Here is an 18,125-nt window from a genome sequence, read left to right as displayed (position 1 = left end):
TTCCGTATCGATGAACTAAATGTCAATGTACGGTTGAAGCTAAACTTGTTACGTTTTGAAGATTTTTTTGCTGTTGCAAGTTGAAGGATGAACCTGGATGGCTCGAAAAGAAATGCCTCCAACGAACAAAAGACAGGATAGAAATGTTCACAGAACAGCAAACAAATATTATATTTGAGCAAATGGCATATTAAGAGGTTAAGGTTGTAAGGGTACAGTACCCTTACATAGTATCGATTATGCACTATGCAGAGATCATACATGGTTTAAGCAAAGACTGCAGTGCAGTCAACAATGTGCGAGTGGGTAAGCTGTAGTCGAGTGTTGGAGTCCGTGGGTGGAAGTCGGGTGTGAGAGGCTAGAGAGAGAGGTTACTCGGTAGCGAGGCCGGAGATGAGTGGCGGAATGGCACACAGTGTTTGATGTTCATAAATGTTTATAAATTGAGTGATTTAATTAATAAATTCCAACATTTAAGAAAGGAGATGTTATCATTTAGTAGCTTTCACAATAACAGAAGTGGACAACAATGAGTCTCATGGCAAGGAGGAAAGACATATATTATGCTAAAATGATTAAAATATAACTTCACCTACAGCGTATGCGAATAATATAGTTCGGTGCGAAACTGGGGGGAGGTTACATTGTGATCCTCACAAATATAAGTTGACGGTGGTGTGCTGTAATGTCCTGTACATTGAGCTACGGGCAATTAAACCGAAAAGGAGGCTTGCAGTTATGGGATAGAAATTAGATCACAGCGGGAAAAACAAACATACGATGTGGAAAATCGAACACACCTATATCATACACAGTGTGTGCTGCAATCAGCTTAGTTAAACAGACTGACGGGCACAGAAAACTCTGCAGGAAGTTTGATATAAGTCCGCTGCCAAACTCGACAATCCTTTATGAAAGCCATCTTCAGAGACCCACCCATGTTCTAAATATCCGCGAGAGTAAGACTATGGTCCCTAAAGCATCAGTATTCCCGAACTGTATCTCTAAAACTTAACTACTAAGGACACATGCGACAAAGTGCAAAGCGTGTACAGTGATTCAGCTGTGGAAGAAATTCTGCAATAGATAAAGAAATGGTCCTTAGGAGAGCCAGGGGCGCTGGTGGTATCCTTTCTGAAAGAAAACTGTAAGCTTGTCTTAGTGAATGGCTAAGACGAAATTTTTTCAATATCTGGAACAAAGAACTTGTATGAATGGGACAATGTAAAATGTTTACTATTTGTGAGACACACTGCACCGAAGATTCACATAATCAGAAGCTTTTATTGAAATGTAAAACTATACGCTGAGAGGTGTAGGATACAATGTCACCCGAAAAAACCTGATGTTACTCTCTTCGCACTAATGAGAGTAACTGCAGCTTGCGATAGGACCACAGACTCGAACGTAGCTTGCTGAGGCAGCATGAATCCCAGGAATAAGCGCGTGTCGATGAACAACGGCGCAAATGAGAGCTATACAGTTCGTAGCAGCTGTCTTCCGTGACCTTCTCATACAATCAGATCCAAAAAGGACTGCTGCCTCTGTTCAGTTCGACTACACCACATCACGCAGTGGCGAGCCTTATAAAAGCTCTTGCAGCCCGCGCTCACCTCAGCACTTCCATCAACATGAGGGCGACAGTGGCAGCTCTTCTCCTGTGTCTTGCAGTGAGTAGTGTGGAATGAGAAAAGTATAAATCGTGACTGGTGCTCCATTTGTCTTTTCTACCACATTAACAATCACGTACATATCTCAGGCGAAGCATATACTAAGATGTAAATTTTGTTGCACTTCTTTTACGTGTATAATATTAACAGGCACACATATACAGGGTGTCTCTCCTAAGAGGGATAGGCGTGTTTTCTCTGGTGTTTCGGCAGATATTTTCAATTTCGTTTTGCAATGTGTAGCTGGAATCGGCCCAAAAATACGTTGCTCATAAATATCTTTCAAGCGACACTCACAAGTGGAGGCCGCCAATTGTGAAATTCAGATTCGATTCATACTGCGCGTAATAAAAGCTCATGGCCAGAGGTGTAATGTGGCAAAGCACCAAGATGCACTTCTCAGCCGTTGTCGAGAAAATCGACAGTTAAAAGAAACCATTGCGGTGAAATACTCTCTACGATTACGAAGTTTCTACAGCGCCGTGGCGCAGCGGTAAGCGCTCGGGTTCGTAATCCGAAAGTCGCCGGATCGAATCTCGCGCCATTCAATTTCTTTTATTATTAGTTTTTTGTAATTCAAATATATATATATATATATATATATATATATATATATATATATATATATATATTAATGAATTGCTTATGCATGTTGGTGAAGGCGGATCGCTCTCCAATTGTACCGCCTCCATTTTTCCGTTTGGTTAACAGGGTGTACCAAAGCTCTCCCGTCCGCACTGATTTTCGACGATGTTATAAGTTGCGCTAGGGACCGCATCTACCTTCTTTCGAAGTCAGCAGGCAACTACGCTGTTATGCGGCGGCTCGTTTCGGCCCATTCAACATCTGTCCTTCAAGTGTAACGAGCGAGTAACGGAGTTTATATTTCATACCTGCCACAGCAAATTTGTGTTCGTGGGGTCTCTATTCTAATTCGAACGTTTGACTTACGCTATACGTATTCGTTTCGGAATATCGTTTCTACGTCTTCCGTTAACTATACGTGGTTAACATTACGAAGACAATTAATAACATTTGTGAAATACAACTTTGTTTGCGGAAAACATAACGATGTTCGAAGTCGCCAGTTTTTCCACGACAAACGACTTTCAACAACTTATTATATACATAATTGTTGCAACTGATTTCCCGGAATTATATATATATATATATATATATATATATATATATATATATATATTTGAATTACAAAAAAAAAATACTAAAAACAAAAAGTTCCATAGCGCGAGATTCGATCGGGTGACCTTCGGATTACAAACCCGAGAGCTTACCGCTGCACCACGACGCTGTAGAAGGTTATTAATCATAGAGAGTATTTCACCGCAACGGTTTCTTTTAACTGTCGATTTTCTCGACAACGGCTGAGAAGTGCATCTTGGTGCTTTGCCACATTACACCTCTGGCCATGAGCTTTTATTATGCGCAGTATGAATCATATCTGAATTTCACAATTCGCGGCCTCCCCTTGTCAGTGTCGACAGAGAGCCCCGCTTAGCTTCCCATTACAAACAAAATTATTTTCAAAGCGCAGTTCTACATGTGGCGTGGTCCCACGTTAGTGCGATATTCGTTTTATCGATATGCATCAACAGCGACAGTAAAACACGAAGAACAACAAGTACATGAGCAGCGCTGACGCATAGCGGTTGCAGTCAGCACAGGTCAGGGCAGTACTGTTGTTGCCGGACTACTGGTTTGTGTTTTTATGTCCCTGTTAATGTACATCGATACGACGAATATCGCTCTAGCGTAATATGCCAACGCTCTACCTAACAGGCGGAATTTGACAATTCCGCTATAAAAATTGTTTTGTTTGAAACGAGAAGCAAAGCGGGGCTTTCCGTTGACACTGAACGGCGTACGAAAGACGTTCTGAAATATATTAGTTTGGGCTGGTTCGAGCTGCACCTTACAAAAACCAAATTGCGTGTATCTGCCGAAACACGGGAGAAAATGCACCTGATGTCTCTTAGGAGAGACAACCTCTGTACATACTACACTTTCTCTAATGGCGACGAGTGAGATTGTGATTGCTTATTTCTCTGTGCGTGCAGGAGTCAATTTGAATTTAGCTTGAAAAAGTCTAAATAGGTAGAAGTCAGATGCAGTATTGCGGCCAAGGATTTTCTCCTTTTGTCCAGATCTACTAGTTATAAGTATGTATTCGGTATACAGTACAGTCAGGAACAGTCTCAAAATCTTGTAAAAGTGCTGCGGGGTACATTGTGCTGAGTAATAATTGTTCTGAAAAAAAAATTGACACGTTGCTTTGTTTCAGAGTAAATTAGGATTCTAGTTAGCCGATCAGGCTAGTCGCGCGCAAACTCAAGTGGCTCACAAGGACAATTTGTATCAGCTGTTCTCGTCGCGTAGACGATACCGCACGAGACTGCTCAGCCTTTGTCTCGGGTTCGGGCCTTACTACCGCCCCACGTCCATTTTCTGTATCGCTCTCTTGTCCGGTTTTAGGAAACGAAACGAAGAACACATTTGGTGACACCGTCTCTGGCGGGCTGCTTGAATTTAAGCACGCAACGGCCTGTTGCCTAACGTCAAAGCTAATTGACTCAGTACAAATTATGGATTTTTTTTAATAATTATTTCTTAGCACAACCTATCCTGCAATACCCTTAAGCCTACAAGCTTTTCGCACTTTTTCTGACAACTCTGTGTCCGTGACATTTTCCTTCGGCCATTTGCCAGGTAAGACGGTTCAAGATTTCTGTAATACTTTCCTTAATTACAAATATTGAGATAGTTAACTTATATGGCCCGAGGATTCCCGGATATTAAGTAAGACTCTGAACTCGCGTTCGAGACGAAAACGATTCTAATCTCCACTGGCCATTCAAATTTTACATTTTTATATTTTGCCTAAATAGCTTAACGCAAATTTAGCGCTCGTTTCTTTGCAAGAAAACGACGAATTTCGCTCACGAATCTCAGCTTGCGCTCCGTCTCCAGTAACGCTGTTGTCGACAAGTTATTTCCATTTTCCTCGCGTTTGTGTAAATGTATGCATCACAAATTCAAATACAGCTGCTTGGTAGAGGAATGATGTTTAGTTTTATCACATTGTTGTTGCCAGCTGCTTCAGCAGCCGTTAATTGTATCTTTCCATGTCTTCACCGGTGCAGAAATCTACTGTAGCTCTAATGAGAAAGTTTTGCACTACATTTGAGATAGGCGATAAGTCGTAGATAGTGGCCTCGTCTGTGAGGTGTACCAGTTTGCAAGCCGTGATGTTGTCTGACAGCTTACCTACTTCACAAGTGTCGTCGGTTTCTTTAAGTATATTAAAAAAAATGAGAATAATTCGGCACAAGGAGTGGCGACCATTTTTCTTTTGCATGCAGCTTCTTTGCTGACATATTCAGAAGATGTCAAAAATAACTTTTCTAACACGCATTATTGTAGATCTATGGATATTAAACAAGAGCACACATCACAGCGAGCATGTAATCCGGAAGCCTGGTATGACTCATGGGGCCAATCTGTATTACAACTGATAGCCAATAATATTGATTTTATATGATTCTTTCGAAACTGAATGAATGATATACTCTATAGTACATGTTTTTACGGTAGGTATCAGCATGCCGCAGCCAAGAGACTCCACCTGGCCCTCCTGGACCAACTGAAGGGCCACAACCAACTGGTCCACCTGGCCCACCAACTGGAGGACCTGACCCAACAGGCCAACCCACTGGAGGCCCTGAACCAACTGGACCACCTGGTCCACCAACTGGAGGACCTGACCCAACAGGCCAACCTACTGGAGGTCCTGAACCAACTGGAGGGCCGCAGCCAACTGGTGAACCTCAGCCTACTGGTGGACCTCAACCTACTGGCCCACCAGGGCCGCCATCTGGGGGACCTGGTCGTTTTTGGCGTGGTGTGTTCTGAAGATTCTGCATCAGTACAACTCTGAAACATCAGAAGATTTCATCCTCAGCATTTGGAAATAACTGAATCACAGCTTATTGATGGAAATGTTCTCGTAATCTCATTGTAAATTTATTTCTCATTAAACTAGCAATGAAAAATCTCCATCGACCTTTGTATCTACCGCGAAATTTAATAAGCAACCGCTTGATAAACAACATAAGTTTTAACTCAATCTGAAACTGTTTACAAAAGAATGCAGCTCCCTCCTATCAGAGGTTCGAGTCCTCCCTCGGGCATGGATGTATGTATTGTTTTTAGCATAAGTTAGTTTAAGTAGTGTGGAAGTCTAGGAACCGACGACCTCAGTAGTTTGGTCCCTTACGAATTCACCAACACACGAATGTAGCTGTTCACAACCTGAAAATAATAAGTCTTAAGTTCAAAAATGTCTCAAATGGCTCTGAGCACTATGGGACTCAACTGCTGAGGTCATAAGTCCCCTAGAACTTAGAACTACTTAAAACTAACTAACCTAAGGACAACACACACATCCATGCCCGAGGCAGGATTCGAACCTGCGACCGTAGCGGTCGCGCGGTACCAGACTGTAGCGCCTAGAACCGCTCGGCCACTGCGGCCGGCTTGTATACATGGAAGAACCCTGGAGATGGTAGAAGGTTTCATATATATTATATAATGGTAAGACAGAGATTTAGGAACCAGGTTTTAAATTGAAAGACCTTTTCAGGGGCAGAAGTGGACTCTGACCACAATCTATTGGTTATGAAAGGTAGATTAAAACTGAAGAAACTACACAAAGGTGGGAATTTAAAGAGATGGGACCTGGATAAACTGTAAGAACCAGAGGTTGTACAGAGTTTCAGAGCATAAGGGAACAATTGACAGGAGTGGGGGAAAGAAATACAGTAGAAGAAGAATGGGTAGCTTTGAGGAATGAAATAGTGAAGGCATCAGAGGATCAAGTAGGTAAAAAGACGAGGGCTAGTAGAAATCCTTGGGTCTAGAAGAGATGCTGAATTCAATTGATGAAAGAAGAAAATACAAAAATGCGGTAAATGAAGCAGGCAAAAAGGAATACAAACGTCTCAAAAATGAGATCGACAGGAAGTTCAAAATGCCTAAGCAGGGATGGCTAGAGGACAAATGTAAGTATGTAGAGGCTTATCTCACGAGGGGTAACACAGATACTGCCTATAGGAAAATTAAAGAGACCTTTGGAGACAAGAGAAGCTCTTGCATGAATATCAAGAGCTCAGATGGAAACCCAGTTCTAAGCAAAGAAGGGAAAGCAGAAAGGTGGAAGGAGTATATAGAGGGTCTACACAGGGCGATGTTCTTGAGGACAATATTATGGAAATGGAAGAGGATGTATATGAAGATGGAATGGGAGATACGATACTGCGTGAAGAGTTTGACAGAGCACTGAAAGACCTGAGTCGAAACAAGGACCTGGGAGTAGACGACATTCCATTAGAACTACTGACAGTCTTGCGAGAGCCAGTCCTGACAAAACTATACCCTCTGGTGAGCAAGATGTATGAGACAGGCGAAATTCCCTCAGACTTCAAGAAGAATATAATAATTATAATCCCAAAGAAAGCAGGTGTTGACAGATGTGAAAATTACCGAACTATCAGTTTAAAAAGTCACAGCTACAAAGTCCTAACACGAATTCTTTACAGACGAACGGAAACCTGGCAGAAGCCGACCTCGGGGAAGATCAGTTTGGATACCGTAGGAATATTGGAACACGTGAGGCAATACTGACCCTACGACTTATCTTAGAAGGAAAGGCAAACCTATGTTTCTAGAATTTGTAGACTTAGAGAAAGCTTTTGACAATGTTGACTGGAATACTCTCTTCCAAATTCTGAAGGTGGCAGGGGTAAAATACAGGGAGCGAAAGGCTATTTACAATTTGTACAGAAACCAGATTGCAGTTATAAGAGTCGAGGGACATGAAAGGGAAGCAGTGGTTGGGAAGGGAGTGAGACAGGGTTGTAGCCTCTCCCCAATGTTATTCAATCTGTGTATTGAGCAAGCAGTAAATGAAACAAAAATAGTTCGGAGTAGGTATTAAAATCCATGGAGAAGAAATAAATAATTTGAGGTTCGCCGATGACATTGTAATTCTGTCAGAGACAGCAAAGGACTTGGAAGAGCAGTTGAACGGAATGGACAGTGTCTTGAAAGGAGGGTATAAGATGAACATCAACAAAAGCAAAACGAGGATAATGGAATGTAGTCGAATTAAGTCGGGTGATGCTGAGGGAATTAGATTAGGAAATGAGACACTTAAAGTAGTAAAGGAGGGTGGCTATTTGGGGAGCAAAATAACTGATGATGCTCGAAGTGGAGAGGATATATAAAGTAGACTGTCAATGGCAAGGAAAGCGTTTCTGAAGAAGAGAAATTTGTAAACATCGAGTATAGATTTAAGTGTCAAGAAGTCGTTTCTGAAAATATTTGTATGGAGTGTAGCCGTGTATGGAAGTGAAACATGGACGGTAAATAGTTTAGACAAGAAGAGAATAGAAGCTTTCGAAATGTGGTGCTACAGAATAATGCTGAAGATTAGATGGGTAGATCACATAACTAATGAGGAGGTATTGAATAGAATTGGGGAGAAGAGGAGTTTGTGGCACAACGTGAGTAGAAGAAGGGACCGGTTGGTAGGACATACTCTGAGGCATCAAGGGATCACCAATTTAGCATTGTAGGGCAGCGTGGGGGGTAAAAATCGTAGAGGGAGACCAAGAGATGAATACACTAAGCAGATTCAGAAGGATGTATGCTGCAGTAGGTACTGGGAGATGAAGAAGCTTGCACAAGATGGAGTGGCATGGAGAGCTGCATCAAACCAGTCTCAGGACTGAAGACCACAACAACAACAACAACGATTTTATTCAAGATTCCTTTTCCACAGTGTAAACTGTTCGTTAAACAACCTTACGTCTTAGTTTTACGATAATATTCATAATATTTCAACGTTTACGGAATTATTTCACAAAAATTACCTAACCCTATTCTGTACTGTGGGAAATATGCAAGCACTTCCTTGAAAAACGTAAGTAATTCAAAAAATAGCGGTTTAAGTAATTTTCAAATGAGATACGTTAGAATATACCACAAGGCCAGTTTCTACAACATTAACAAGTGATTTCTTGGTTGCCTTATTTTATATAAATTGTTAAACATTAAGCATTCTGTTTCGCCCCGAGTTTCTCTACTTACCATCAGGCAGCCACGTCCCTAGTACGAATGGGAATTTCGTCGCATCCCCATCCGTTGCAGTCTTGCATAACTCTACCAAACAAATTCAAACGTTAGTTATTTGGCATTCATCATTGAAGTAGCCTGTCCATGAGCTACACATTATACGGAGGACAATTTTGTATAACTCTTTCTATAAGTTTGATGACTGTTCTGCTGTATCTTTTGCTGCAGCCCGCAAAAGTTTCGTGTGCAAACTGTAAATTTTTAAGGTTTTATTTCAGCCGTAGTCAGGCAATGGAGGCCAGCTCGGCCCATGTGCTAAACAAGTAAGTCACTGGGCGGTACTGTTGACATTACGTCAAAACACTCCGGTTTCACATTGGTGTATTACGTGAGAGCCTAGAAATTATTTTCCCGAAAGGCTTCCGCGCTCAGTTACTGCTCTGCATAAAACTCGTCCTATGTCTGTGTTGCATCATTGTTCACATTCCATCGCATCTGTACTTCATGCTAGTATTCTAGGCACACTAGCTGTAAATTTCCGACACGTTCGCAACCATATCTTGTCAGAGAAACTCATGCTGCAGCTTGAACGTCTCTGATAACCGCCTTCATAAAAAATTGTCGGTTTTTCACCATCAGTAATGCCACTAATCTTACAGTGAATTTCCTGTGAAGCGATTTGATTCGTACGGCATCCTTTAGTCCTCTTATCCAAACTGATTTGCGCTCCCACTCTGTAAAATCCACGCATGTCCTACTCTCTGCTTCGTGTATCAGTATATCACGTCTGCAGGTAATTCTTTATCACTTAATTTTCAGGATCCCGTGTAGCTAAACTGCTATTGGTAAATTTTCCGTGTAGATATGGCAAACCAACATGAAAACCCAGAGGAATACCTTAACCATGACGATTAGCTTTCACCATAGTTGAAAGGCCCTCTGCCCAACTTTATCCCCTCTTGTTTCGAAAAAGGTATTTCATTTACAACCCACCATCGACTTCTGCATAGCTTTCTCCTACGCACCATAAGGGAACGACCTTATGAGGACAATATCGCATTCCTATACCTGCAATTCATCAAAGACTTGGATTATTCTCTACTAAGAGTTTAATTTGATAAAGTTTATGAGAAATGAAACTCTGATACAGAAAATGTGAAATTTGACATTATACTGCTACGAAGTATAATAGAATTACATGTACCAATATTGAAGTATGCATGTGAAGTTGATAACTCATTGTTGTTGCAGATGTGTAATACGTATATCGCACAGCAATAAGTCTTTAATGTGTAGAGAAAAACAATACGAATTTCGGTTGGTAGGAATGAAGATATAAGAATAACCAAAGTTTACCGAAGCTATCTACTAAATTCACATCGAGTTGAAATGTTTCTCAAAGGTGTGAATCCAGCGTAAGGACGGCTAGAACATGTGCAGATAACGTACATGGTAAAAATTGGTTCTGTAACAACAGTGATCGCGAACTCAATGTTATACAGTGTGACCTCTACTTTTTACCAGTCATACCGATTTTATCATTTAAGAGTTTGTGAACTAGTTGCTCCGAAGCGTTGCAAAGGACAAAACAATACCTGAGAAGGAGAAAGACAGGTCAGTGTATACTACTTAAATAGAATTCCTAGAAAATACAATTTGATAATTTTCACATTAGCAGTAAAACTAACTGCATTCACATGAAAAGTTGATATTATATGCAGAATAGACGTGAATGGAAATTATTAGAAGAAATATAGCCTTTGAGTTGTTGTCTCAGTACTACGTGCTACTACAGCAACAATTACATCATGATTAAAACGTTTTTATACCAGGTACTGTATGGTTCCACAAGAATAGACTGCAGACAGGAAAATTTGTATGATTCTCTAACACATACTACGACGCACTGAAACATGTAGTGCGTGGAAACCAAAATCAAATTAGGTAAAATACAGGAAGCGTAGAATTATTTCATTGCACAGGAATTTGAACCACACTTTTCAGAATTGCACGTGTATTGCCTGTATCATTGTACCACAACGGTTGGCATCCGAGTTTCAGGAAATACTTTTGGAATGTATATCAGTAGTGTGGCTAAACAAGAAGGGAGTAATTAAATTTACAGCAAAGAAATCGAATCATAGGAGAGAATGTTGCACCTGGATTGTAACGTAACTGGAATCACATGATGGTTCCTGGTCCCTGTTTCATTCAAATGACTGATTTAAAAATAATATGAAGGAATGCGCAACAGGAACCGCCCCAGCAGTTTCCAGCATCTTCTACGTTGTTGTGAGACGTGACTTTGTGTTCTGTGCAGCATTAGCAAGAGTTACGATTTCATCATATTTTAGTACTGTGTAATATATTAAAGATATTCAGAGGATATTGTTACTTTTCAGTTGCGTTGTCTTATGGTGGGTAGAATGTATATTTTTAATCCTAATTACATGCCGAGTGGAGCCGTACTTCGTCGGTGGTGAGCCGTCTGGTACCTGGAAACACGAACAGAATATATTGCGTAATGCATTGGGTTTCTTTAACCATCTAGTCATTTTCCCTGTCTTAAAAAATGGGAACTGTATTACTTACCAATAGCTTCTATTTCTAAATGTTTTCAACATATTACTGATTTATGATAATTCTTCTTCTCAATTTAATTGATCTTACTGATTATTGGTGTGTAGTATAGTAATAATGTAACACGTAGGATATTAAATAATATACTGACAAGATTTTCTAGACTGCAAAACTTTTAAATTTGAACAGAATATTTGTTCCCAGGTACGTGATGAAACGTTTGCATGTAGAATTTATGCCACGAAAAATAAAATACTGATCGTTGAAATGTGTGTGAATTCCTAAGGGACCAAACTACTTAGGTCATTGTTCCCTACTTACACTAACTTATGCTAAGAACAACACACACACCCATGCCCGAAGGAGGACTCGAACCTCCGGCGGGAGGGGCCGCGCAGTCCGTGACATGGCGCCTCAAACCGCGCGACCACACCGCGCGGAAAATACTCTTGTTATGCAGTTCCTTGACGGGCGAGAGGAAAGTTCAAAGACGGCAGACCTGAGCAAAAAACACAGATAAATTAATTTCATCGTTAATATCAACGGACATAAATTACATATTCCGCAGTGATGAGTTTAACGACTATTAACATCGTGAGGCACGGTACATCAAGCCACTATAGCGTCTCCGGCGTCACTTTTCGAAGGTAATTCACCGAACAAACCTAACATTATTCTTACGTAAAAAATATACGTAAGGAGTGAAAAGAAATGATCGACAACTCGATCTTGTTTTGGTTCTGCTTGGCAACATTGAATAAGTAACGAAAGAGCACGTAACGTGCTAGCCGTCCTATCCTCGAAAAATTCGTCACCAATTTCTTATTTACGGTCTCTGAAAAGAAAGATACAAACATTCACACAAAGTTGTAATTATTATGATAGGACATTATCAGGTTTGATACTACAACTAAATTACACTTCCACATACACTTTATCTAAAGACAAGGTACACAGAAACGTTCGCATACTCTGCAACAACCAGGCAAGAAAATTCACCAGAGAGTGGCGAGAAGAAATAAGATACCATATAGTTTCTTTAATAGCAAAAGATATAGAGTTCGCTTCCGTTAGGCCCTTTAGCATTAAAGTCTCTGACTAAATGATTTGATTACAATATGTATTTTGACGTAGAAAAACAAAACCGAAATTCACAATATATCAGAGTATTAATATGTTTCTACTGCTCTCTTTCATTTCAGTCTTTTCACAATTATGAAATCTCATAGCGGCAATCTATATATGTATGACGTTATAATGACTATGTTATGGCTGTACCTTGGGGTATCTTTTCAAATTCTGAAAAACCGTACAGGAAATCACATCAAGTGAATACTAAAATTTCAGAATAGGACGAGAAACTTGTATTGAAGCGAGTATCTAGATGTGTTCCAATGAGCAACACACTGACCTATTCTACCACACAGAGCAGCACATTCATGTCGTGCATCAAAGCATGTATTTATGATTTTGTGAGTACTAATCTACGTATGAACACTGTCAAAAGCAGATAATAGTGCTAAGTGAAGAACAACAAAACGATTATACGGAGTGCTGCTATGTCTGACTCTTCCGCTGCTCTCCAAATACGCAAAGTACTTCGTAGTGCAAATTATAATGCTAACGCAACATATGACTCGTCGCTGTTGGATTCTCATTTTCAAAAGTAGTATTTTCAGGCAGTTAAGACACCTATGATGAAAAAATAAGCGACAATACGTTGTCCAGTTCGTCGCAGCTGTGCCGTGTGGCCTTGTGATACAACCACATCCCCCACTACCTCACTCAGATTGCAGACTCTGTTCGGTTCCTTTGTTGAAGAGTCACGGAATCACGAGTGCTCCACGTCAGGTGTTGGTGAGCCTTATAAAAACTCTGCAGCACGGACTAACCTCAGCACTTCCATCACCATGAGGGCGACAGCGGCAGCTCTTCTCCTGTGTCTTGTGGTGAGTAGTGTGGGCTGTAGATTGCGAAAATACAAACAGAAACTCGTGTTTCATATAATTTTACTGGTACAGTCACGTCTACACCCTCTCTGGAGACGACTGTATATGAAAAAAATTAGCGTTTACTTGTACCGATGTTTAGGTTCATAATATTCTATTCCAAAATATAAATGAGAAAACGTGATAATTTGCACGCATTTCTGGATGATATAGTAACTTTGATCTTAGTTGTACACAACACAGATAAGACGAAAGTGGCTGAACTCAGAGGGGGAAGAAGGTCTAAGGTTTATATTTTCGAAAAATAAATAGAACTTCTTCGAACCAGATGCACGATGTACAGCGAGAGCAGTGGTTGAGATATTGGGATTGCACTCGGGACGTAGGCGATCAAATCCCCATCCAGTCATCCAGCTTTCTCTCTGTATTGTTCTCCTGAATCGCTTAAATCAAATGTCGAGCTGTTTCCGTAGATAAGATTCGGCGGATTCGCTGAAGAAATCCGGGGTTGTGATTCGTCTCTAATGAGCGCGCTATCGATAAGTTGTTAGTCGTTAATCTTCATGTCTTCTTCCTTTCGTTCCGTATGTACGCCGTATCAGATTCTATACAGAATAAGCATATTGATGTAACATTGTACGGTAAGTGTGTCAGAGTGTTGTTGACAGTTGTTTCAGCAAACATTTATGACCAGCTCCCATACCTCTCATTGAGGCGAATGTCCTGTATAGCTTTAACTGGTTAATTTCGTACTTAACTTTATGTAATAGGTCTCTATCTGTCATCACGTTTTTAAAAAGTTTGCAGCTGATATGCAAACAAAATGAGATTAGAGAAGTTCTCATACTCGTTACTTCTCTGCATGATGTCCATGAAGGTCTCCTACAAAGATGTCAAAAGCAATACCTCATTCCACTTCTCGATCCTCTGAAGTCCCATCCACCTTACGTCTAAGCTGGCCTTTATAACGACTCCTAAGTGGCTCCGTAAGTGGGTACACAGTTGTGCCTCTTCTACACAGTTGTTGAATAAAACAACAGTTCTCCGTATACCACCTAGCAAGAAAACATAGTATGGCTCCAGTGTCCAGCACATACTAGAAACTGCACTGTTTTCGAATAATCTTGCGTTCATAACGTTGCTGCCAACTCGTTTAAAAGAGAATTTGTCATGTAGTTTATGGAACACCATTGCACTACAGGTGTCAGCATGCCGCTGCCAGGAGACTCCACCTGGCCCTCCTGAACCAACTGAGGGTCCACAGCCAACCGGACCACCTGGCCCACCAACCGGAGGCCCTGATCCGACAGGTCAACCTACTGGAGGTCCTGAACCAACTGGACCACCAGGCACACCAACAGGAGGTCCTGAACCAACTGGGCCACCTGGCCCACCAACTGGAGGTCCTGAACCAACAGGTCAGCCCACTGGAGGTCCTCAACCAACTGGAGGACCCCAACCAACTGGTGGACCTTAGCCTACAGAAGGCCCACAGCCTACTGAACCACCAGGGCCACCAGGACCGCATTCTGGGGCACTTTGGGGTTTCTGAATTCCTGCACATGCATCTGTGAAACATCAAGACATTTCAACCATGATACTTACTTTTAATTCTACCTGATTTTACAGATGGAAGTGTTCTGGAAATCGCTTTGTAAAATTATTTCTCATTAAATCAGCATTGTAAAATCTCCATAAATGTTTCCATCATTTGTAAAGTGTAATGAATAACCGACTAACCCAAAAAATAGTAACTCGTTGAACTTGATGTCAAAAAAGCTGTGACAGTTTCATAAGTCATCCAGTTCTTGACTGTGTAAATAGTGACTTCAGTGTGTACTCTACATGATGAAGTGTCCTAATCTTGCGCCACGTCAGGCTATATATCCAAGGATATTTAGTGTGACATTCAAGTGTAAACATTAAAGACCTATTTTCTGGTACACTGAGTGAACAAATGAAATTACATGATTTCTGCTGGCGTATGACAGTAACGCGATCTTAGAGACAAAATTTGGCATCTAGCACCAATGTCAAAACCAAACTGAATCGAACAGTGGTCGTACATGCTCTTGAGATGTATTTCTGTTTCGTCTTAGCGACAAAGATTATGACAGTGATCTGCCATCGCATATATGCTAAATGTGTGATTAAACCTCTCACGAGGGATCGCCAAATGTGACTCCATCTCCTCATAATTTCAATGTGTTCGTGGGACCTAGTACGGTCTATTTTGAAATACATCTTTATAGTTCTGAGTTACGCATACAGATATTGCAGGGTTTCCACAAGTTTAACAACGACTTCAAATAATCAAAGTACCGCACCTCACTTTTCTTAATGAAGTAGTAAAATCTAGTCCACGGATAATTCTACAAAATCAGTGCTTTTACCATAACTACACACAACGACAAAGTGGCGAAGTAGGATTTACATCAGGCGAATTTGGTCGTCGAGATGACAGTGTGAGTTCACTATAATGCTCGTCAAACCACTGTATGAAGGTTCTGGCTTCCATACACGGAGTATTTTACTGCTGAATGATTATATCGCCGTTAGGGAAGACGTGAACGATCAAGGGATGCAGGCGGTTTGCAGCTGTCAGTGTGTCTTCGATTACTAACACAGGTTCCATGGAAGCACAGGAGAATGTGTCCTGTAGCATCATACTGTTCCCACTCGGCTGTGGGCTGTGTCCCTGATGCGATGCACGTTTCTAGCCACCGTTCATCTCGATGACGGCATTTGTGGACACGACCATCGACCTAGTGAAGCAAAAATGTGATTCACCCAGGGAGCCGACACATTTCCATTGAAATACGGTCGAAACCGATGGTCCCGTGTCCACTGCAATCGTTATTGACTAAGTCGTTGAGTCACTATGTGAACACTTAGGGGTGTTTCGCTACAGAGCTCCATGCTCGACAATGTACTACGAACTGTATGCTCTAAAACACTTGTTTGTGCATCAGTATTGTGCTCTTTCGGCAGAGATGCCACAGGTCACTATCTATCGTACTTTACTGAGCAGACAATCTTCCGAACCCCACATTCTGTGAACAGTCGTGGACGTCCAACTGTTCTTCTACCTCTTTCCCTAGACCCTCACGACAGTAGCACTTGAACATTCGACCCTCAGGCTGTGGCTAAGCCATGTCTCTGGAATATCCTTTCTTCCAGGAGTACTAGTTTTGCAAGTTTCACAGAAGATAGGAGACGAGGTACTTTCGGATCGAAAGCTCTGGGGAGGGGTTCTGAATCGTGCTTGGATACCTCAATTGGTAGCGCACTTGCCCGCTAAAGGCAAAGGTCCCGAGTTTGAATGTCGGTCCGGCACACAGATTTAATCCACCAGGGATTTTCATATCAGCGCACACTCCGCTGCAGAGTGAAAATCTCATTCTGGAAACGTTCCTTATTGATTTACACTTTATTTTTTCCCATCAGTCATGGTACGCCTTTTGACTTACCATTATAGTATTAAGTGTGCAGTACTCCGGTCTGACAGTAGGTGGCAGGACAATCACTAGAAGAGTAATCCCTGCACAGTATAGGCCAATTTCTCAACTGCTGTCCTCACGTGTGTCGACGGCCAGGAGTGTGTTCTTCAAGGACAGCCCTGGATGACGTGGTTTCTGTGGAAGGACAGTATAAACACCACTGATATTCGCAAGCAATTGGTGCCGTTATGTGGAGAGTATCTGTCATCACGAAAAGTGAGCTACCAATATGGCAATGTTCGTCTCCACACGCGTTCTCATACCTTCCATCGTTGAAGTGGGCTTCCAGGCACTCCACTCACTTGACCCCATACGATTATCACATATTCGGGCCTATGAAGAAACCTCTACACGGATATCAGTTTTTGGCCTTTCACGAACTTCGGAAAGGTGGTTCGAGAAGGGATTCAAAATGTTTCAAATTGCTTGAGCACTATGGGGCTGAACATCTGAGGTCATCAGTCCCCTAGACTTAGAACTGCTTAAACCTAACTAATTTAAGGGCATCACACGCATACATGCCCGAGGCAGGATTCGAACCTGCGACCGTAGCAGCAGCGAATTTCCGGACTGAAGCGCCTAGAACCGCTCGGCCACAACGGCCGGCTCGAAGAGGGGTTTCAGAAGTTAAAATGACGAAGTCAAGTGAATACGGTGGATTTGGCAGCACCTAGTAGCCCATTTCAGCGATGATAGCTGTGGTTTCCCAACTCGTATGGGGACGAGCTTTGTCATCTTGCAAGAGCATATTTCATGAAGATGCGCACTCTCCGCCCACTGCCACTAATCACTCATGAACACCCTCTGTTTTTACACATTCCTTTCACAAAAATTTCTCTGGTTTTGATAATCTTACTTTGCATGTAACAAATACGGTTGGGAAAGTGGGTTGTACTGGGTAGGGATTACATGTCTAGTGACTGTCGTGTCAATTATGGTTAGAACGTAGTTCTACGTACTTGCAATAATGGTTGTATCATTATTGTGTAATTGAACTGTATATCCCATATACAGTGATAAGCTAAAACGTTATAACCACTAACCATCGCGACATTGGATGCCCCTGATGGCGTTTCGGGCATGTGAGGAGTTAACAGAAGTACATAAGCGGAGCAGACAGGTATGTGGCATCACCCTAGCGAAGATATGGCCTGCATATTGGGAAATCCATTGAGATAAGCGTCTTTGACAAAGGACAGATAATTACTATGTGGAGACTGTGGACGAGTATCCCGAAAACGGTATAGCTGGTCGGATGTTCAAGTGATACTGTCGTA

The 18,125-nt window shown here is 41.6% G+C and overlaps 1 protein-coding gene across 25 annotated transcripts in view; it reads left to right on the top strand.

Annotated features, from left to right (window-relative positions):
• The window catches only part of LOC126456897 (proline-rich protein 2-like), a 739,962-nt gene that overhangs the window by 655,279 nt on the left and 66,558 nt on the right, over positions 1-18,125 (top strand). For 15 of the 25 annotated variants that reach the window (XM_050092741.1, XM_050092743.1, XM_050092742.1 and 12 more), the window contains one exon: positions 14,674-14,766. The exons of 1 other annotated variant lie outside the window; for it this stretch is intronic. In XM_050092741.1, the coding sequence (XP_049948698.1) occupies positions 14,674-14,766 (93 nt within the window). Of the gene's footprint in view, positions 1-5,279; positions 5,742-14,673; positions 14,767-18,125 lie in introns of those variants that run through there. 9 more of the 25 variants (XM_050092737.1, XM_050092738.1, XM_050092736.1 and 6 more) reach the window with 3 other exon arrangements.

Source organism: Schistocerca serialis, chromosome 2, assembly GCF_023864345.2.
Source record: "Schistocerca serialis cubense isolate TAMUIC-IGC-003099 chromosome 2, iqSchSeri2.2, whole genome shotgun sequence".
NCBI classification, from domain to species: domain Eukaryota; kingdom Metazoa; phylum Arthropoda; class Insecta; order Orthoptera; family Acrididae; genus Schistocerca; species Schistocerca serialis.
The sequence above is the reverse complement of the archived record's forward strand: the minus strand, read 5'-3'. Positions and strand labels throughout refer to the sequence as shown.